The following is a 23,580-nucleotide window of genomic DNA, read 5'->3' as shown; positions in this document are numbered from 1 at the left end:
GGAAAAAAGAAAAGGGGGGAAAGAGAGTGAAAGGTTTAAGATTAGAAAAAACAACCAAAAAGGATCATGGAACCTTGAAGGTGGTGCAACGGTCATATATTTGAGGATGGCTCATAAGTGTTTTTCTGCAGCCATCATAACCTGAAATTGCCATTTGAGGAGAATGGTCATAAATTGAGGGCTACCTTTACATGTTAGAGTGATGGATTCCAAGGAGGAAAAATGACTTGGAGGAAGAGTATGAGTAGCTCCTTAAAGAAACTATATCTTGTCCTGGGGTTGTCTAGATGCCCTTCTGCAGCTGGAATGCAATCCAGGAGAAGATGCTTGAGTTAAGGAGATGCTGATTGATGATATTTTTGTGCCCACACAAGCTCTGAATCACTTTTCCCCTTTTAATTTGGACCTCTGCACAGCCCATTTCATACAATTCCAATATCTCTTCTTCACCCAGTCGCATCAAAGCTAGCCGTGTTCACCATGAAAACACAGCTTGCCCCCCAAAACAGAAAACCAGCTTAACCATGCCCAAGTGGTAGAATATGTCATGGATGATATTCTCAAAAATGTTACATTTTAGCAAGACTTCAAAGCAGATTGCAGCCAAAATAAATTGCAGTTGTTGCAACCACTCGCTATGGTAGTAAAATCAGACCTTAAAAACACACAGATTTATTGTTGGCTTTCAATAAATATTCAATATCGGCACCATTGCAACACTTATTTTTTGAAAAAATAGAAATTCCGCCATCATTAACCCATCTTTAACTTCAACCTGATACAAAAAATACAACCTGCTATGTCTGATGAAAACTAACCTAAGCTAGGCTGAATTGGTATCTTGCACTGAAGCATACGGGTAGTCCTTGACGAACCATCACAACTGGGTCCAGAATATTCATTGCTAAGCAAGGTGATTGTTAAACGAGTCATATCTGATTTTACTATCTTTTTTTGCCATGTTGAAACTGCAAACTACTGCAGTTGTTAAGTGAATGACGTAGTCATTAAGAAAAACTACTGGGAAGGTCATGAATGTTATTTATTTATTTATTTGCTTATTATTTGATTTCTACAGCCACCAATCTGTCAATCATGAAATTAATTAATTAATTCATGCATTCATTCATTCAATTTCTACAGCCACCCATCTCAGTCAATCATGAAATTCATTCATTTGATTTCTACAGCCACCCATCTCAATCAATCATGAAATTCATTCATTCATTTGATTTCCACAGCCACCCATCTCAGTCATTCATTCATTTATTCAATCATACCCACCCATCTCAATCATGAAATCCATTCAATCATTCATTCAATCATTCATTCAATCCATCTCATTCAACCATTTGATTTCTATCTATTTAGCTATCCATCTCAGTCAATCATGAAATTTATTTATTTTCATTTATTTATTCATTCATTCATTCATTTGATTTCTACAGCCACCCATCTCAATCATGAAATCCATTCAATCATTCATTCAACCATTTGATTTCTACAGCTATCCAGCTCAGTCAACCATGAAATTTATTTATTTATTTATTTATTTATTCATTCATTCATTCATTCATTCATTCATTCATTCGATTTCTACAGCCACCCATCTCAGTCAATCACTCAGGGCAGCTTGCAATTCAGAAAAAAACGTACTACCATAAAAAGACTATCCTTTGATGCTCTTCTTAGGTTCTATTTTGTAATTGTTACTGGCCACACAAAGGCTTGACTAGGAGATAAGCAGCCATACAAATGGAAACAAACGGCCTGAGATCAACCAAGATGATGATCCTTACCTGGTAATGATTGCTAGATGAGGGGGGTTCATGCAAGCCCCCATAAAAAGCACCACATTCTCATGCCTGGTTTGCCGGTAGTTCATCACTTCCTTCTTGAAGAGCTTCAGGTGATCCTGGTTGTTTCCGTCTATCTCCAGCAAGCGGATGGCCACCTCTCCATGCCATCTCCCCCGGTACACTTTGCCCCACCGTCCTTGGCCAATAGGATCTCCCAGTTCAATCTGCTCAAAGGGAATGTCCCATTCCTGCAAGTAGACGCTGGTTTGGCTAGCCTTGCGTGAGATCATCCCCCGCCATCGCGAACGCCGAGTTGGCAGGTCATCAATTTCGTCTTCATCATCCTCAGCTTCCATCTTGTTTTGCTCTTGGTCATCCGTGTGCTTGGGAAGAAAAGGGGAACAATCGCAATGAAGATGAACATCCCAGACTTGGAATCCTACCACACATCCCCCCCAATGGAACCAATCGTGCAACTATTTAGGCTATTCTCTGTTTTCTTCAAAGAAAAAAACAAGGAAGTCCAGTTGCCTCCTGAAAAAAGCACCTTTGGGACAGCAATGACCTCGATGACTGAAAATCTCTACAGACTTTTAACCAACCCTTTGAATGGTATGGGAGTAGGAATGGATTTCCAGAGGAAAAAAGAAAGGAAACAAAATTGCAGACTACAGAAACCAGGAGCACTACTCAGGTGGCCCTGAGGACACAGAAAAACCTCTAGGTGGCCTCAATGACTCTCTAAAAGAATGCAAATGGCCAGCTGTCTGCAAAGAATATAAATCCTTCCTTTCCCCAAAATCCTGTTAGAGCTAAAGAAGCTTCTTGGATGAGAAGCATAACATCTTCAAAGAAAAACTAGAAAGTCCAGTTGCCTCTTGGAAAAGCACCTTTGGGATAACCATGACCTGGATTACATGACCTGTAGCCAATATTTGGCTACAGACTCTCTATCCCAGGGTTATTTAATCTCAGCACCTTTTAAGATATGTGGACTTCCAGAATTCCCCAGGCTGAGAAACACTGTTCCTCCCTATGTCATCCTCTTACGTTCAGCTTCCGTGGATACTGACATATTCACCAAATGAGCTATAGTCAATAAAGGAGATTATTTGTAGCTTGGGGTTGAAATGAGGGGTTCTGGGCGCTCTCTGAACTTGATTCTTTTCTTGCAGATGTTTCCTTAACCCAAACTAGATCACATCATCACTGCTAGTAGAAAGCACTGCTAGAAAGGGGGAACTTACCTCTGTGTCCCGTTCTTCAACTCCATCAGTCTCTAGGGGCACCTCAGCATTGCTGGAGAGAAGCAAAAGAAGAGAGAATGGGTGTACTGATCTTGCAAGATCGTCCTTATTCTTTGAATGTGCATGCTGTTAACTCCATTCAGACTCATGTTAAAGAAGAATATTCATTTTGGGTATCGTATCAAAATAATGCTGCAGGAGTTAAATGATAGGACCATGATGGCGAACCTATGGAAAGCGTGCCACAGGTGGCACGCAGAGCCATTTGTGCCGGCACACGATCTGCAGGCAAACTTACCACATTGCGCATGTGCGCGCCTCACAGCTGATTTTCAGTGGGTTTGAGGCCTTTTTTGGCCTCCCAAAGGCTTGAGGAAGGCTTCTGCAGGCCGAAAACTAGCCCCGTTTCATCACTTCCAAAAATACCGGAAGTGACGAAACGGGGCTAGTTTTTGGCCTGCAAATCCTGTGGAAGCCTTCCTCAAGCCTTTGGGAGGCCGAAAAAGGCCTCAAACCCACCGAAAATCAGCGGTGAGGCGCAGTGCAGGTAAGGGGGCAGCGGGGGTGGGTGAGTGGGGATTACACGCACATGTGTAGGGGGCGTGGGCGCGCATTGTCTTCTGGGTGCTGGCACAGGAGTGCGAGCATGCAAGCACGTGCACCATTTTTGGCACAGGAGCCCAAAAAGGTTAGCCACCACTGTTATAGGAGAAGGAAACTCAGGGCTGAGAAGACAATTCAGTAGATGTCTATGGAGATTCTCAGTCATCCAGGTCATGGTTGTCCCAAAGGTGCCTTTTTTCAACAGGCAACTGGACTTACTTGGTTTTTCTTCGAAGACGTTTTGCTTCTCATCCAAGAAGCTTCTCCAAGCTCTGAGAGAGCAAAACATCTTCAAAGAAAAACAAGAAAGTCCAAGAAAGACAATTCAGTAGATCGGTTCCAGTGCTGGACCATATCAGGGTTCAAAACTCCATTCAACCATGAAAGTCACAGCATGATCTACCAAAGTCACTTTTCTCAACCTTGCCTAGCACCTGAATTTTGATCACATGACCATGGAGAAGCTGTGACGGTCATAAGTGGGAGGACTTGGGCTTAAGCTACTTTTTGGGGGGCCGTTGTAACTTTGAATGGTTGCTAAATGAATTGTTGTAAGTCAAGGACTACCTGTAATGTTCTTGAAAACTCTCACGGAAGCAAAAACCGCAGTCACTGAAGTGTGAGAACATGTAATCTATTACTAGAACCATGTAGACATTTGTTAATACAACTAACACTGTGAAAACAAGAACACAATTCCCTTGGTGTAGCTCATGTTCATGCTGTACAGCAGTGGTCCCCAACCACCGGGCCCCGGACTGGTACCGGTCTGCGGAGCATTTTGTACTGGGCCGCCGGTTTGCTTGGGCGCCGCCGTCTTGTTTCGACGGCGCTTGAGAAAGTTTGAGGTGAGTTTGTCAGTTGTCAGTTGTTGGAAAGCGGCGTTTGGGTGCTGAAGAAATCCTCGCGCCTTAGTTTCGTCAAAGGGGGGGGGCGGCTTCGAACGAAGAGCCGTCCCGATGGCGGTGGAGTCTCGCGTTACTCAGGAGGAGATTAAGAAAGAGCCCAAAAAGCACAAAAAAGGTACAAAGGAGGAGTTGAAGGTGGTGGGGAGAAGCGGGGGATGGCTGGCTGGTCGGTCTCTCGGCTCGCCTTGCCTCGGCTTGCCGTGCGTGCTGATGCCGGTACCAGTCTGTGGATCATTTTGTGATGCCGGTAGCGGGCCGTGGTACAAAAAAGGTTGGGGGCCACTGCTGTACAGTAAGACCCCTCAGACTGTTTTCCCTAATGGACATGGCTTTGCATAGCTGTACTCAAACTACAATCGACGAACAATGGGTTCCAGCTTTATAGAAGCTTGTGAGGGAATTCACGGTAACAGAATGCACGAATAATATTGAGTTTACTAGTCATCAAAGCTCTCCAATTCTCATTTCTGGGATTAACTGCTTCCAGTCTAGACTGCAAAGAAGACAGTGTGACGGTTGTGAAGAACACATGCAGGGAAAGGCATGGAAGGAAGGGTAGAATAAAATGTATAACACAACACCACAGGATGTATGTATATAACACAATCTTGCTGCAACAGGCATAGGTTTTCTTCTCGAGAGCCACTTTTATCTCCCCTTTCTTTTCTGTCCTATCAGCAATTGTTACTAGGAAGAATCAATCATTCTGGCCTGAACATATTGCATGCAGAAAGATTTTTTTTTTCTAATTAGGCTATAGTAAACATATGACGTTTGATTAAATGGGGTTCCTCCACTATTAGCCATGAAACCCTCTTTCCACGGGGTACCTTTCCACAGGCAAGATAAGCTAACCCTATAGCCAGAGGTGATATTCAGCCGGTTCGTACTGGTTCTGGCATACCGGTTGCGGAAATTTTGAGTAGTTTGGAGAACCTGCAAACACCACCTCTAGCTGTCTATAGCTTATCTTGCTTGGGTAGGAAAGGAACCCTGTGGAAAGACACCTCATTAAAAGGATTTTGAGTAAGGTTGTTTCAGCACAGTTGGCTGAAGCATCTGGCAAATCAGATACCCAGATCAAATCTTTACTGTAGAACAGAAAAAAGAATGCTATTGTTATATTTGCTGTTGACCACTAGGAGGCACCATACAACTGATTTTTGTCCTTGGATTGGAATTTGTAAGAGCCTCCATATTGTGAATATAAACAGGTAGTTTCGGACCTTTGACTGTATTTGAGTTTGGCAATGATATTTATAAGTCACTTTTTTCACTGCTGTTGTAATTTGGAACGGCCGCTGAATGAATGGTTGTAAATGGAGCCTACCTGTAAAGAGAAATGCTAGAAATAAATAAAGAGGGGCTTACTTAGTACTTTCCGTAGTTTCAGGAGGCTGCGTTATTTGTGGAGTTCCAGGAATTTCTAAAAGAAAGAAGAATATATAGGGTAGGAGGGAAAGACGGATGTTCACAATTCTCTGTTTTTAGCAAGTTCAGTAACACACATCAAATAAATATTTAGCTATAGAGAACCAAAAAGACGAAATGTATAACCCACAAAGCCACAGGGTAAAGCTTGCTTGAGGCCGGACTAGTTTTAGTTGGGGGATCAGACACCCTCTATAAATTCCTATCTAGAAGCAATGAAATATTTAATAAAGGAAAGTGTTTGTAGCTCAGGGTTGAGAGAGGCATCCTTGGGGCTGAGTCTTGTTGCTTTTAGAGCAACAATCAAGAAGTAAACAATACCTCAATCAAGGAACTGCCAAATAAGCCAACAGTAACAAGCTCAACCAAAGAACCTCCAAGACCGTTCCCATCAACACTGACAGGGCAAGCCAGTAGAATATAAACTGAGAGCAGACCCCATTCCTTACTAGCACTGATGATATTACCTGGTTGGGTAATGAAATGTCTGCCAAAACACAACCAAGCTCAGAGAGCACCAAGGACCTCTCAATTATGGATTTATTAATTTGTTTTCACACACAGGAACCTTCCAAAATGGGATTTGTCTCTACTGCATTCCAACTTTTCAATCTGAAAAACCATCAATCATGATGAGTGGCATTCACAGGAGGAGAGGGGAAGGGTTAAAAAAAAAAGGCAATATGGCAGAGTCCTTGTGATGCAGACCCTGCCTGTTCAAAAGGTATGGAGGGGTGGGGGTTGCATCATGACACCATATCTGCCGTCTTGCCTTTCTGCCACAATCCTACGGATACAGTACAATTGATAATTGACATTAGCACTACTTTATATGTTTTGGCAGTGGTTTGCTCTCCAACCTTGTTTCAATTTAGTCCTATCCTCTTTAGCTTATAAACGTCTACTTTTATGTATAGGTATCTATGTACCACTAAAACTCTCATCCCTGTAACCTTTCATTGGGAGAAACAGTGCAACAATTCTTGAACCAAGGTTATCTTAAACAGGTCAATTTACAAAACACGGGACCAAAATGTGAGCCTCCCATTTAACTGAAATTTGGCAGATTTTATAAAACACTTCATGACCTTGAAATTACCACAAAACGGTTTATGACACAGAGCAAAAGGCCATTAAATATTTTCCTGTGCTGGTGTTTATGCTATACAGTCCTACATGGCTATATCAGGGCGTTTCCAGCCTTGGCAACTTTAAGCAAAGCTGGCTGGGAAATTCTGGGAGTTGAAGTAAGCCAGGGCTATAACTCAGGTACATCTCTCGGCTATATCTCAGGTCCCCCCTGGGCTATATCTCAGGTACATCTCTGATTGTATCCCAACTTTTCCAGTGAAGGCAGCGCATTAGAAGCTCTGTGCCTATGGAAGACTTTGAAGAATGTGGTAAGGAAATCTCTCTCTAATAGATCACAGGTTATCTAATTGTTCATAAAAGGGGAAATATGTTGAATTGATTTGTGCAGAGGAAGATCAAAGATCATGCTTTATTTTATGTCGCAGTAACACACACCTTATAAAACTTTTGATCTCAACTAACAGGAATTGGAACAAGAAAAACGAATGGTGTGTGTTTTCAGTAAAGCAGGAGGGCAGTGTGAGTGCAACATGCAGAAGAAAAATCTGTCTCTCTCTCTTTCTCTCTGTGCTTACAAAAAAAAAATATTGCAGGAAAACAAAGTGATGTTTGAGCAGCTACTTGTTAGAAGATAAAACTTACCTGGAAAGATAAACTGTTGTCTGTGTTGAATGTAGTGAGAAGCTGTTTAGTTTGGTTTGGTTTAGGCAGAAAAGGAGAGGAAAAGGGAAGAGAAAAATAAAAAATAAAAGATCACAGTAGTTAGCACACGAGGCGATGTGTGTGTGTGTGTTTGTCTAGTAAATTAATCCCAGTTCAGAGTTAGTAAACTGTAAATAAGCAACCAATGCTTCTGAGTGCAGCCAGTTAGAGAAGCATGCAGCCAGTTGGAAAATGCTTTTATTTTTATTTATTTATTATTTTATTTACTTGTATTGCTATTTTTATTATTTAGAAGAGGCAGCAAAATATGGCTGTCTCTAGTGGAGAAACAGATCTAGGGGGTATCGCCTCAATTCAGAAACCGAGTTCCCTTCCCCTCCTTTTTATGCTGCTTGCAGGTAGTCCTCAACTTACAACTATTTGGTTAGTGACCGTTTGAAGCTACAATGGCACTAGAAAAAGTGACTTACGATGGGGTACTTGCACTTACAACCATTGCAGAATCAAAGTTAGACTGCTACTGAAAAAAGTGACTTTTGAGCATTTTTCCCACCTTTGTGGCATCCTCATAGTCACATAATCAAAATTCAGACACTTAACAACTGGCTCATATTTATGATGGTTGCAGAGCCTTGGGGTCATGTGATCCCCTTTTGCGACCTTCTGACAAGGAAAGCCAACGGAGAAGTAACAACCACGCTACTAATTTAGCAACTGCAATGATTCACTTAACAACTGTGGCAAAAATGGGCATAAAATGGAGCAAAATTCACTAGTCTTGTTTAGCTACAGAAACTCTGGGCTAAGTTGTGGTCATAACTTGAGGACTCCGTGTAATGTTTGCTTTTTCCAGAGAGGGAATGACATCAGTATGTTTTAGCAAGTATACAAATTCCCAGAGAACATGTGGGCCAAGTAATTATTACAGCAGAAGATCTGATGAACATATGAACACTGTTCTATTCCACAAAAGGTTCAGGCTAAGAATATTTTGGAAGTGCCCAACTTCTCTGGGGAGGGGAACACAGCAGACTTAATCTTTAAGTGACCTGCTAGAGACTCACTACAAAAATGTCAGCAGGCAAAGAAATAGGTTTGTGGCGGGATTTTTAATTGCAGACATTTAATATCACAAAACTACGATGTTTTTCTTTTGACTAGGCTAGGCACTCTTGGAACAAGATAGAGGAGAATCATTTCTATCATCAATATCACTTTTGATATTGATGGGCAGCACATAAATTTAATAAATAAATGTGGGGTGGGTGGCTTTATTGTTTTCATATGAACATTGCCCAGACAACGCTTGTTAGTGAGTAACTGATGAATTAAAACAAGATGCCATGGCAAAGAAAAGCACATTAAGACAAACAGGTTATATCTTAAATGTACTGAGTTGAATTTTCATTTTTATTTCTTCTTTGGCTGCGCAAGTCTTCAGCAAACCTGGGTTTTTTGCTCTTCTGAAAACCACTTACCTGGGAAGTTGAACCGGCTGTCCCGCTGTCCCATGGGAGATGGGTTTGGGGGAGGTGTTGCGCTAGGGGGGTTGGAAGACTGGAAGGGAGCTGGAGAGGATGGTGTGGAAGAGGTGGTAGAAGATGGGTTGCTACTGGAGTCGAGGTGATTGATTGCTGTGGGATGGTCCTGTGAGAGATCAAAGCAACACTGAAATCTTGGAAATTTTTGAGAACATGAGACAAAACATCCTTCTTGGCTTTTCTCCCTTAGCAATGTTTTAAGATTCCGAGATCAAGCCATAACTGGCTATGTCTGGCCAACCTCTTAAGCCAGGATGGTCAATTCCTAAAACACTTGCAGCCTTTTTAATCCCAAAATGGCTTTCTCCATAGATCACAATGCTGCTAAAATCTGGCATCTAGATGCAGTTAGTTCTCGGCTTATAATCATCCATTTAGCAGCCATTTGAGATTACAACAGCACTACAATTGCAAATGATCCTGAAACTTACAACTGTTGCAGCATCCTTGTAGTCATGTGTTCAAAATTTGGGCACTTGGCAACTGGCATGTATTTACAATGGTTGCAGCATCTTGGAATCATGTTCGCCATCTCTAATCTTCCTAGCCAGCTTCTGACAAGCAAACTCAATGGGGATTTGCTTAATGACTGTGTAATTTACTTAACAAAGGCAGTGATTTGCTTATCAATCTTGGGAAAAATGTCGTAAAATTGAGTGTGACTCACTTAACTACCTTGCTTAACAACAGAAGTTCTGGTTCCAATTGTGGTCATAAGATGAGGACTATCTATATTGGCTTTCAGTTAGCATAGGTTTCCCTAAAATGTGTTTGCTAAACACTGTGTAGGAATCCAACTGAAAACTTTGGCCTCACCCCACATGGCTGTGTGCGTGGTTCTTTGTAAAATTCAATACTGTACCTTTTTAGCTTGGGCTTTGGGGAGAGTCCCAAACTGCGGTTCTGAAGGCCGGTCCACCGGATTGTTGATATCGGAAGGGACGCTCTCTGTTCTCCTTAACCGTGGTACTATTGAAGCAGAGGGAAGAAGTCAACATTTTACCTAGCCTTCTTAAAACTATAACAGCAACACTGAATTCAGAATAACAGAGTTGGAAGGGACCTTGCAGATCTTCTAGTCTAGGGGTGTCAAACTGGATTTCTTCGAGGGCTGCATCAGCATTGTAGTTCTCCTCTGCGGGTCAGCCAGGGGTGGGAGGGGGGAAATAGGATGGACACCTCCTGCAGCACCCAGGGCATGGGAAGGCCATGCAAGGCCCCACCCCCCACCCCGTTTTGGCCGGCAGAGTGCTGCAGGATGCTGTGATGACCCGGGACGTGGCACAAAGGCAACACAGCCAGAATAGTTAAGTAAGGGTCTCTTTGTTAGCTCCAACTTTGCCCTCAATGTTCCTGTTATCTTCCGGTCTGGAGAAAAACTCTCCCAGGAACCTGCAAGAGCCTTTGACTACAGATATTCCAGCCCAAAATAGTTATCAACAGAAAACTTTAAACTATGAATTCAGCAAGACAAGATAAGGTAACAGATCCAGCAGGGCAAGATAAGGAGTTCCAGAAGTGAAGTAACACGGCAATAAATCAAACCAGTTGGGAGGATGCCAGGAATTCACATAACAGCAGCCAACATGAGATAAACTCAATGTTTGCTTCCAACAAACGTCCCTCCCAAACTGCCTCTCCTTTAAACTCCCTTCCCAGGTGTGCCTTGTGAAGGGAATCAGGGCCCTTTCCTCCCTCATAAGCCATGCAACCCATGTTGCTCTGTTCTTCCCTGTGTGCCCTAGGATGAAGAGGGAGTGGGCCTTGGTCTTCCACTGAACCCCCTCTCCCTTGTTCTACCTCTTCCCTGCTCTGCCCAGCCTGACTTTGCCCTTCCCCAGTTTCCTCCACAGCCAACGGAGCTTCTCTTTCGCTCCCTGTCAGCTGTTCATCTTCCTCCTCAGATTCAGACTCCGATCGGGGCATGACAGATGCTGTCTAGGCCAAAAATAAGACATGGGGGTGCACACAGCCCCCTGCACCCCATTTTGGCTGCCAGAGGCACCACAGGCTGGTCCTTTGCTATTTCCGGGCTGGCCCCACAGGCTGGATCTGGCTTGCAGGCCTTGAGTTTGACACACCTGTTCTAGTCCAGCCCTCTGCTGAAGAAGGGGACCCTATACCATTCTAAAGATATGGCTGTCTAGTCTCTTCATTGTCACCTCCAGTGATGGAGCACCTGCAACTTCTGAAGGCAAACCATCTGCACCTCTACAACTGTCTGGTTTGGTTCTGCAACCCAACAAGACAGACACAGACTTCAGAGGATAATTACAACTGCAGAAAAAACAATTACTACCAACCTGCCTTCCAACAAGGACCTGTATACTGCACGAGTCAAAAAGAGGACTGTGAAAATATCTACAGACCCTTCACATCCCGGACATAAACTGTTTCAACTCCTACCCTCAAAATGATGCTATAGAACACTGCACATCAGAACAACTGGACACAAGGACAGTTTTTCCCAAATGCCATCACTCTGCTAAACAAATAATTTTCTCAGCACTGTCAAACTGTTTACTAAGTCTGCATTACTATTACTATTCATCTTCTCATTGTTCCTATCACCCATTTCCTCCCACTTGTGTGACTGTATGTCTGTAACTTTGTTGCTTGTATCCTTATGATTTATATTGACTTCCTAGTATGATTTGATTACTTATTTGTACTCCATGACTATCATTAAGTGTTGTACCTTATGATTCTTGACGAATGTATCTTTTCTTTTTATGTACACTGAGGGCATTTGCACCAAGCCAAATTTCTTGTGTGTCCAATCATACTTGGCCAAAAAGAATTCTATTCTGTTCTATTCTATTCTGTTCTGTTCTGTTCTGTTCTATGCTATGCTATGCTATGCTATGCCATCCCAATGATTAACTCTGTAGCCAACCACAGTAATATGGAGTAATATGTTATGTCAAAGTATCTCAATTAGTCAGAATAACAGAATTGGAAGGAACTTTGGAGGTCTTCTAGTCCAATCCCCTGCTCAAGCAGGAAACCATTTCAGACAAATCGTTGTCCAATCTCTTTTTAAAAGCTTCCAGTGATGGAGCACCCACTTGCCTTTTGAGGCAAGTCATTCCAATGATTAATTTTCTTCACTGTCAGGAAATTTCTCCTTAATGCCAGGTTGTTTCCCTTCTTGATTAGTTTCCATCCATTGCTACTTGTCCTGCCTTTGGGTGCTTTAGAAAATGCCATAGGTTGACCCCCTTTCTTTGTTGCAGCCCCTCAAATATTGGAACACTGCATTCATGTCCCCTCTAGTCCCTTCTTTTCATTGGAGTGGACAAACCCAATTCCTGCCACTATTCTTCATACGTTTTAGCCTCCAGCCCCCTAATCATCTTTGTTGCTCTTTACGGCATTCTTTCCACATTGTCTACATCTTTTTTATGATATAGTGACCCAAACTGGATAAAACTGAACTTAAACAGCAAGTAATCCGGTAAGAGGAAGAAAAGTTTAAAGAGAATGTAACGGCACTTACTTGGTAAGAAAGATATTCTACAGGGTGGGGCTTCTTTGGTGCATTTATTGTGACATTTTAATCTGCAAAAGGAAAAGACATATTAGGTACAAGCTAAGCTAAATGGTGGACAGAGGAAATACTCCCACTGCTTTTCTCAAAAGAAAGCAGGAGGCACCGATCAGAGTGTGAAGTCGGGATTGGAAAGACCAAATTCAGCCACAGAACTTGGCTAGGAAGCTCCAAGGTCCTGCAGCTGAGTTGGATTGAAATTCCCATTAACCACAACTACCACTGATCAAAGATCATCCAATGCAGTGGTGGGATTCTAAAAGTTTTACCACTGCTTTGGTGGGTGTGGCTTAATGGGTGCGCTTTGCATGCATGCACACCAGTGGTAGGATTCAAATTTTTTTACTAACGGTTCTGTGGCTGTGGCTTGGTGGGTGTGGCAGGGGAAGCATACTTGAAAATCTCCAGTCAGAGGTGGGATTTGCCAGTTCTCCGAACTACTCAAAATTTATGCTACTGGTTCTCCAGAACTGGTCAGAACCTGCTGAATACCACCTCTAGTGCACATACTTTGCATGCGCGCACGCACCAAATGCGCACTCTGTACAGGCACAGAGGCGTTCCAACCAGGGGTGGGATCTGACAAGGTTAACTACCAGTTCGGTGATTTATGAGGTTCGGTGATTTACGATGTGCTTCTCTGCACACTGTGCGCACGCCTGTAAACTGTCATCAGCACACTGCGTGCAGAGAAGCAGCCTTTGAAAAAGCACTTTTTTTCCTGCTTTTTTAACTGCAGCTGTGCCTCACATGGCAGCTGAAGTTGAAAAAGCAGGAAATAAAAGATCAGGTAAGAGCCCGGGCGGGCCAAAACAGCAGCAGACATAGGTTCTATGTCTGCTGCTCTTCGGAGCAACTGGTTCTACAGAGGTGGACAGAACCGGTAGAAACCCACCCCTGGTTCTAACTCACCTCCTGCAAGCCTGGGCTCTCCCGGTCGCTTCAGCAGCTGCTGCGCAAAGCAGTGCTTCAAAAGCAGAGGATAAAGGGGAGTAAAGGAGGCTGGGCGGGTGGGTGGGCCCAACAGCAGAGCGGTGGAGAGAGCCGGTTTGATCTCTGCTGCTCATCGCTGCTACCGGCTCGCCAGAAGCAGGCCGAACTGGTAGAATACCACCACTGATCCAATGACTTTGTCATTAAATGGAAATCAGAATACTTGTTTTTGCGAACATAAGCCAGCATCCTAACCATTACATCATGCTGGAGGTTGTCGTTGTTTTTTAAGTTAGGGAAAATATAGCGTCATAATGACCATGTTTGTGTCATGATTAGGTACCAGGGAAGGCTGGTCCCTCAAACTACTAAGGATCGATCCTTAAGTCTTCTGCTAGTTAAGCAGGTTCTTTAGCAGCCAGCAATTTAACAACCCGTTCAGCCGAAGAGTGAGACCCGGCTGAATCCCACCACTGGGCAAAACTCACTTAACAACTGTCTCACTTCACAACAGAAATTTGGGGGTCAGTTATGTGGTAAGTCAAGGACTACCTGTATAGGTCAAACAATGACTCTTTTTTTATTATTATTATTATTTCTTGTAGTGTAAAGCTGCATCCTCTCTGCCTTTAGGAATCAACCATACTATCTTCCCATTTTGCCATGTCTCTTTTCCTCCTCTTGAACGCTCAGGGAAAGTTACACAGAGTATTTTCAGCCTCTCTTGCTTTTGTTATTCTCATCCAATGATCTTATTCCCTGTTTGACCATTTTCTTTAAGTTGCTTCACAGGCACTTTTCATAGCAGAGACTTTATCTGAACTGATTAATCACTGTTAGTCATAGAGTGATTCATTCACTTTTGACTCTTTCCTGACAGAAAGATAAACATTATAATTACAGACTCCAGACCTTTGCTTTCCCTATTCAGGGCAAAAAAAAAAAAAAAAGCTTTTTTTTTTAAATTCTCTTCCCAGGCTCTTACTTAGCAAAAGATAATCTTGTGACTAAGGAAGAAACATTTGTTTGGGGTTCTCCCCAAAACTCCCATTAACTTGTACACTCAACAAGTGAACTTAGGAACTTGGCTGCTTTATATTTTTCTTATGATCTCCGCTTACTCAGCTGGAAGTAGTCATATAATCAGTCACTGGGCAATTGGCAGATTTTACACAGCCATCCTTGTAATCAGCAGCTCTTTGGGGAATGACTTTTTCTGCTCTGGAGCTGAGTGTGCAATCTTAAAAACCTATGCAGGTTCTCTGGTCATTTCCCTCCTTTCTGTTCTGTTGAATTCTCCAAGTGAATCCCTGCTAGGGTTCTTTGCTTGCTTGCTGTGTTTTTACAGACTATAACAGGGGTCCCCAAACTTGGCAAGTTTTAAGACTTGTGAACTTCAACTCCCAGAATTCTGGTAGTTGAAGTCCACAAGTCTTAAAGTTGCCAAGTTTGGAGACCCCTAGACTATAACTTTCAACCACAAGGAGAACACCATTATCACTGGCTTACCTGCAATGTTTGCATTTTACTCCAAACATCATGCTTTTCTGACACACTTGGCACACCTGAGAGAGCCAGGATTTTGTAGAAAACCTGAATGAGAGGAAACAGAATAAAGCTCTAAAAGAAGACACTGGATTCAGGAAAGCAATATTATTGGTGAAAGATACCCAGGCAAACTATGAGGCCACATATCAAAATAAGGATAGTTTTTGACTTACAGCAGTTCATTTAATGACTGTTCAAAGTTGCAACAGCACTAAAAAAAGTGCTTATGTCCATTTTTCACCCTTATGACGGTTGCAGTATCCCCATGGTCACGTGATCAAAATTTGGATGCTTGGCAACTGATTAATATTTATGATGGTTGCAGCATCCCAAGGTCATGTGATCATCTTTTGTGACCTTCTAACAAGTAAAGCCAGATTCACTTAACAGGCATGTTACTAACTTATCAACTGCAGTCATTCACTTAACAACCGTGGGAAGAAAGGTCGTAAAATAAGGGGAAATTCACTTAGCCATCTTGCTTAGCAACAGAAATTTTGAGCTCAGTTGTGGTTGTAAGTTGAGGACTATCTGTATTATGTGACGAAATTCTCTAGGAAATGTTTTGGCTCCATACCTTCCCTACAGAAGACCTAATGTTTCAGAGGTACAGAAGTACAAAAGAACAGAGTTGGAAGGGACATCTAGTTCAACACACACACAGCCCAAGCAGGAGACCCTACATCATTTCTGACAGATGGCATTCCAAGTCTCTTCTTGAAAGCCTCCAGTGATGAAGCTCCCACAACTTCCAAAGGCAACTTCTGTTCCATTGGTGAATTGTTCTCACTGTCAGAAAGTTTCTCCTTATTTCCAGGTTAAATCTCTCCTTGTTCAGTTCCCATCCATTATTCCTTGTCTGGCTTTGAGGTGCTTTTTGGAGAATAGCTTGACCTCTTCCTCTCTGTGGCAGCCCCTCAAATACTGGAAGACTGCTATCCTGTCTCCCCTGGTCCTTCTCTTCACTAGACTACCCATGCCCAGTTCTTGCAACCATGCATTGTATGTTTTAACCTCCAGCCCTCTAATCATCTTTGTAGAGTAGTCTTGTAAATCCAGAGAAGGGGAAATAAAAATACTAATAGAAATTGGAGCTCCATGGATGTTATAGAATCAAAATCAGATCTATAATGACAGATATTAGAAAGTTCACTGATCAAGAACCAAATGCTGTATAGTAGTTAGGCTTGGTCATGTCTCTTGCCTCTGATGTAACCATCTTTGCATGCAAACTGAACAAGTCACCAGGAGCCTCTGCAATGCTTATTCTGGGTGCTTTCAGGAAGGACTTTTAATGTCAAACAAACCAATCAAAGCTGTTATTTCCTCTCCTCTCTCCTTAAAAGGAAAACAATAGGTGATGAAGGATGGGAAGATTCAAAACAGAGGACAACTGTATCTGAAACCATCACAAAATTCCTAATAAGCAGTCTTGAGATGAGACTTTGCTTTAGCATAACCTGCCTTATTTCAGATTCTTATAGAGCCGTGTTTTTCAATCGTGGCAGGTTGAAGATATGTGGAATTCAGCTTCCTGGCTGGGGAATTCTAGGTGTTGAAGTCCACATCTCTACAACCAAGGTCGAGAAACACTCTCGTAGAAGCCTGCCAAGTTTTCTATACTATTGTTTTTTGGGTTGTTGCTGGAGAGGGAGAGAGAGAGAGGCTTAACAAAGGAATCCATTAAACAAGGAAAGAGTGAAATGCTTTATTGTGGAAAGTATAAAAGGAGTCCTCTATCAGAAAGCAACTTCAGAATAAATGCCATTAAATCCAAATTGGGGGGAAAAAACCCAAAACCAACAATAAGAGAAATAATAACCCAGAGCAGAATCCGTTGCAACTATTTCAAAGTCCCTGAATCTGAATAGTTGAATTTTGGTAGAAGGCATCCAAAACTTTGCTTAACACAAGAGCAGGCAACCTGTTGACCATCTTGTACTTCGGACTACAAATTGTCCTGGACTTACAACCATTCATTTAGTGACCATGTGAAGTGAATATGACACTGAAAAAAATGACTTGACAACCAGTACTCGCACTTTTGACCACTGAAGCATCTTCACAGTCACTTGGTTAAAACTTGAGCGTTGGGCAACCAGTTATTCGCTTAACAACCATTAAAAAAAGTCATAAAATTGGGTACAACTCTTTTAAGCAACCGCTGTGCTTAGCAATGGAAACGCCATTCCCCATTGTGGTTGCAAGTTGAGGACTACCTGTATAACTCTTACAATTCCAGACAATTCCCCATCCTAGCTTCAGTAAATGAGTTTTGAAATATACCTCAAATCTGGATTGATTGATTCCACTTTTTCCCCCGTCTCCACTCCCATAGCTAAATGAGCAACGAAAGTTGGAAAAGCAACAATGCCATCCGTCTCTAAGATGATGGTGCTTGTACAGGTAGGTTTTCTTAGAGGGCTCTTGTCACGTCAAACTTTTCTCCCCCCACCCACCACATTATGCAACCAAACTGGGAAATTTATCCAGCCCCACCCAGATCAGCCAAAGGCTTGCAGGGGATCGGAACCTGCCTTGACAGACTGGCACGAAGGTTAGTGTGAGGTTGTCTGAAGGTTGAATCATTGCAGCTTAAGACTAAACTTTTTGTGGTTAGTTTGAGAGGCATCCAGGCAGCTTCCTTGGTCAGAGCAAGGCAGTTAGGCAGAGAGTCGTTGTAATATACCAACTCCTGCCACACTAACTTCAGGGGTTTCCTCCCCAAAGTATGTTGCAGACAACTCTAACTTGGATGGTTAACCTGCAGACAACTCTACCTGGATGTCTGAGCACCTTCATTGAGATTGCGTGTTCAACCACCTGAAAAACTTACCTATGCGTTACAGACAGACCGATATCTCTTCGTACCGCTTGTGGCGATCCCTGGGGTAAATCTAGGAAAATAAAGATTTTTAAAAGTCGACATATTAGTTGACTGAAATGTAAATGGCCTGCAAGGCAGATAGCCTGTCAACTTTGAAACAGATCTAGGCTATCGCAGCCATCTTTTCTTTTCTCAAAAAATGTAAAGGGAAAAGGCTTGGAATGCCAGACCAGAAAATAACACCAGATTGTCCTGTGGGAACCAAGGTCATCTCAACAGGTGCTAGCCACAGACTGGAAGGAGTTGTCAGAACACTTAATTGGACAGTGTGACCTGTGACGAGGAGGGAGGAGAACATCTATTCTTTAATAATACTAAAACTAAAGCAGGAAATAGTTAGAGCTGGTTTTGCTTTCATGCGTGCCGAAATGGTGTACTCAATGAAACAGTTCTTTGAGAAGAAGTCTTATTGTCTCGGAGTGCTGGCTTGGTTGGGCTCGTCAGTCGGACCCTTGACACAAATGAGGCAGCTTTAGGTGGCTCATTTGGACCTTCTGGTACAAGTAGTCCTCTATTTAACGATGTCAGGGTTCTGGCAGTTACCCCCATTTAAATCATGATTCTTGAGCCATACTTTCAAAACTTAAAACGGATTTATTGGGAATTAATATGCTGGCACTGCCTGGGTGTAGCCAACTCTGAGACATATAATTCATTGTCACCCTTGACCCTGGTTTTCCCCCACTCCCTGAGTGTATCATAATTCCTATTCTCCAATGGGACACATCCATAGCCAAGAGTCATCAATCATGCTCTCCAGTTAGAATTTTGCACGGCAGAAACTTCGGTCACCTAGTTACTATCTTTGAAAACATTTGTGGAATGCAAGCTGCTGCACTGCTTCCCTCTCCCTTTCTGTTGGCAACTCTAAAAAGACCACAGAAATGTTTTATGAGTTGACAAACGATTTATTTAGCGACCACTGGACGTTGCAATAGCAGTGAAAAAAATTACTTAACGACCAATCCTCAAAAGTTCGATTATCGCAGCGTCCCCTGGTCACGTGATTAAAATTCAGTTGCTTGGCAACCAGCGTGGATTTATATGGTTGCAGCATCTCAAAGAGTCACATGATCAGCATTTGTGACCTTCCCAGGTAGCCTTCAAAAAGCAATTGGGGAGGGGGGGGAAGAGCCAGATTTGCTTAATGGACGCATGCTTCAGTTAACAACTGCAATAATTTGTTTAACAATCATGGGGAAAAAGCTCATGAAATCAGGCATGAGTCACTTAACCGCCTTGCTTACCTATGGAAATTCTGGTCCCGACTGCGGTCGTAAGTTGAGGAGTACCTGTACTCTATGTCAACCAACCAACCTTCTACCCAAGAAGGGCAGTTTTTCTTAGCCTGAGGTTCACATCTAGATTTGCACAGCACATCAAGAGCTGCATCCCAGAAGGGGATGGGGACAGGATAGCAATAGTAATGGCTATACCGTGTTTCCCCCAAAATAAGATCCGGTCTTATTTTCTTTTCGGCCCAAAAGAAGCACCAGGTCTTATTTTCAGGGGATGTCTTACCTGCTTACGTTAGGACCATCATAGCCACGCCTCCCACGCCCTGACACTTGTCGTGCCATTGCCTGATTTCTTCAGTGGCCACTTGCAGCCAGATGCCATGAGGCTCATTGCACTGGTGCTGCTGCTCACAGCAAGCAGCTGCAGAAGAAGTTGCGCAGGTGTCGGCGCATGGGTGGCCTTGGCTGCAGTGGTCCTAAGGTAAGTGGGTGCAGGGTGCACATGGGGCAACTCCACCTGCCCTGGCTTGATTTTTATGCCTGCGCTTTGCAGTGGGCGGGGCTTAACTAGGGCTTATTTGGGGGGTAGGACTTATATTAGACACAGATGTGAAAGTCAGGCTAGAGCTTGTTTTCAGGGTAGGTCGTACTTTCAGGGAAACACAGTAGCACTTAGACTTATATACAACCCATAGTGGTTTACAGGATCCCCTGGGGAAGAAGGAGCCAGACATTTTAAGTGATGAAGTGGGTACCTTAAGCCAGGGGTCCCCAACCACAGTCCGCGGACCGGTACCGTCTGTGGAACAAGTCCTACCGGACCGCTGGCTTGCTGGCAAGCCGCCATCTTGTTTTGATGAAAAAGTGCTTCCGGTGAGCTTTTCCGGGTAGAAGGCTCACCGGAAGCACTTTTTCATCAAAACAAGATGGCGGCGCCCAGCTGATAATCGATACCGGGCGCGGCGAAAAAAGGTTGGGGATCACTGCCTTAAGCCTTTGGAAGGTTTATTTCAATGCTATTTAGTGCTGGGAAAAATTCTGCGAATTGAAGTCTTCCCATCTTAAACTTGACGAAGTTGAGGAACACTCCTTATAAAGCTTCTAGCAGTTTCCCCCACCCCTTCCCAACTCTAGATGGCACCAAATTCTCATTTCTCAATGTCTTCTGGTACTGCGTGTCTATTTCTCAACAGAATTTTTTTAAAAAATGTGTTTTTTTAAAAAATGTTTTCCCAACAATGGCAGTCAGTTGCTGGGAATGTAAGAGTAGCAAGCTCATTTTCCATAAATCCATGAAGTTGTTCAAATAACAATAAAGTCCTTCCAGAAGCAGAAGCAACTAGAGGTCACCTTAGATTAAAATAACAGAATTAACTGAGTTGGAAGGGACTTTGGGGGTTTTCTAATCTAACCCTTTGGATAGCAGGAGACCTTATACCATTCCAGACAAATGCCTGTCTTTTTGAAAATCTACCATGATGGAACCCCCACAGCTTCTGAAGGCAAGCCGTTCCACTGGTTTAATGTTCTCACTGTCAAGAAATTTGTCCTTATTTCTAGGTTGCTTCTCTCCTTGATTAGTTTCCATCCATTGCTTTTTAACCTGCCCTCTGGTGCTTTGGAAAATAAATTGCACCCCTCTTTGATATTGAAACACTGCTATCATGTTACACCTAATCCTTCTTTTCTCTAGACTAGACATACCTAATTCCTTCAATTGTTCTTCATATGTTTTAACCTCCAACCCCCTAATCATCTTTGTTGCTCTTCTCTGCACTTTTTCCAGAGTCTCTGCATCTTTTTTATATTGTGGTGACCAAATGTATGGTCTTACCAAGAACTTATTATACATGTAACCCTTGACTTACAATAGTTCGCTTAGTGACTGTTCAAAGTTACAACAGCACAAGAGGACAGAACAGAATAAACTATTCTCAAATGAATGTAGACCTTTAGGTGTTAAATTTGCTAATGCAGGAACATGCAATGCATATATCTGAAAGCATAATGTTGTCACCTAAGGGTTAGATTGTTCTGCCCCTAGTCATATAAAGAAGGCTAATTTTACATACATCTGTGGTTGTGAGCTTATGATTTCATGGTTCAGAGTTTTGAAACACTTCATAATGAGACTGAGGTTTGGGTTAGCAGTCTTTTGGCAGTTGTGTCTGATAGCGATTTTGTAGTAATGCTGTTTGGGTGGCTGATGAAATGAAGGAACTATGCAAAGCAGTGTTGCTCATCGTTGGGAACTTTAAGAAGTGGAGCTCAGTTCCCAGATTTCCCCAGCCAACATGGCTGACTACTAGGGAATTCTGGGAGTTGAAAGCCATTATCTTAACGTTCCTAAGGTTGAGAAACACTGATATAAAGGAAAGAGAGCTAGAAAAAAAAAAGAATTCAAATATTTGACAATCCAGATGCAAAGCTACTGAGCATCCAGGATCTAACAGATTTAACAGAGTTGGAAGGGACCTTGTAGGTCATCTAGTCCAACCCCCCGCCCAAGCAGGAGACCCTACACTATTTCTGACAAATGGCAGTCCAATCTCTTCTTGAAAGCTTCCAGTGATGAAGCTCCCACAACTTCTGAAGGCAACTTCTGTTCCATTGGTTGATTGTTCTCACTGTCAGAAAATTTCTCCTTATCTCCAGGTCAAATCTCTCCTTGTTCAGTTTCCATCCATTATTCCTTGCCTGGCCTTCAGGTGCCTTGGAAACTAGCTTGACCCCTTCCCCTCAAATATTGGAAGACTGCTATCATGTCTCCTCTGGTCCTTCTCTTCATTAGACGAGCCAAGGCCAGTTCCTGTAACTGTTCTTCATATGTCTTAGTCTCCAGTCCCCTAATCATCCTGGTTGCTCTTCTCTGCACTTTTTCTAGAGTCTCAACATCTCTTTTTTAGTGTGGTGACCAAAACTGGATGCAGCAGTCTAGGTGTGGTCTTACTCTCATAAAATCTGCTCCATTTTATGAGAATTTTTCTCCCAGCTTTCCCCCCTCTAATTGCATTGTCATTCTGTTTGCTGACAATTATAAGACTCCAGCGGGTTGGGACACTGGTAGTTTAATTATCACAAAACATCACATTTGTACACACATACGAGATGGTTGCCCAAACAGGCTTTCCTATCTGCCACAACAATACCAGCAGACACCAGCTGGACTGATGGGAAAGTTAGAAAAAATGATGTAATTTTTTTTTTTTTTTTGCTGGAACTCCTGGTTAAGAATTGTTATGTCCTGGTTTATGTGGATAGTCCTCAACTTACAGCCTGTTGCTTAGCAACTGTTCTGACATACCTGCGGGCACTTACAACTTGGATTTGAAGTTCTGACATGCACCCCCTGCGGTAATGTGACTGCACGTCAGATGTTCAACAACCATTTACAGCCATTTGCAACATCCCACGATCATGTGACCATGTTTTGTATTGGTTTTGTCGAAAACTGGTATCTAAGTCTGGTTTTCGGCAAAACTGCCCATATAGTGAGCCATTGGTTTGCTTAACAACCGAAGCATTCACTTAATGACCATTGCAATCAAGGTCATAAACCTTTGTCACAAAACTGAGTCTTAAATAGCCTGGCATTAAGCATGGGGTTGGAGTAGGTGACCTCTTACATACCTTCCAATCCTATAATATAGGGTTTCCTGCTTGAACAGAGGGTTGGACTAGAAGACCTCCAAAGTCCTTTCCAACTCTGTGTCAGGATTCCGGTAGTCACCCCCATTTAAATCATGAGTCTCGAGCCAAACTTCCAAAACTTAAAAAGGATTTATTGGGAGTTAAACTGTCCGGCACTGCCTGGGTACAGCTGACTCTGAGGCACATAATTCATTGTCACCCTTGACCCTGGTTTTCCCCCAGTACCGTAATTCATATTCTTCAGTGGGACACATGCATAGCCAAGAGTCATCAATCATGCTCTCCGGTTAGAATTTTGTGCGGCAGAAACTTCAGTAACCTAGTTACTATCTTTGAAAACATTTATGGAATGCAGTTTCGGTTTTGCAAGCTGCTGCACTACTCTTTGCAAACCCCTCCCCGCTTTCTGTTGGCAACTCTAAAAAGACCATAGAAATATTTTATGAGTTGACACTCTGTTGTTCTGTTCTGTTCTGTTCTGTTCCGCTC

General features: G+C 42.8%; 1 protein-coding gene across 1 annotated transcript in view; it reads right to left on the bottom strand.

Annotated features, from left to right (window-relative positions):
- The window catches only part of KSR1 (kinase suppressor of ras 1), a 153,575-nt gene that overhangs the window by 19,003 nt on the left and 110,992 nt on the right, over positions 1–23,580 (bottom strand). Inside the window, exons 6-14 of the mRNA XM_026680430.2 lie at positions 18,152–18,212; positions 15,277–15,360; positions 12,784–12,845; positions 10,147–10,253; positions 9,222–9,390; positions 7,723–7,764; positions 5,929–5,983; positions 3,047–3,098; positions 1,800–2,182 (exon numbers count right to left, since the gene is read on the bottom strand). Coding sequence (XP_026536215.2) covers positions 1,800–2,182; positions 3,047–3,098; positions 5,929–5,983; positions 7,723–7,764; positions 9,222–9,390; positions 10,147–10,253; positions 12,784–12,845; positions 15,277–15,360; positions 18,152–18,212 — 1,015 coding nt within the window. The remainder of the gene's footprint in view (positions 1–1,799; positions 2,183–3,046; positions 3,099–5,928; positions 5,984–7,722; positions 7,765–9,221; positions 9,391–10,146; positions 10,254–12,783; positions 12,846–15,276; positions 15,361–18,151; positions 18,213–23,580) is intronic.

Source organism: Notechis scutatus, chromosome 1, assembly GCF_049901735.1.
Source record: "Notechis scutatus isolate UNSWTSFEM ecotype Mainland chromosome 1, rNotScu1.2, whole genome shotgun sequence".
NCBI lineage: Eukaryota > Metazoa > Chordata > Lepidosauria > Squamata > Elapidae > Notechis > Notechis scutatus.
This window is presented reverse-complemented; position numbering and strand designations above follow the sequence as displayed.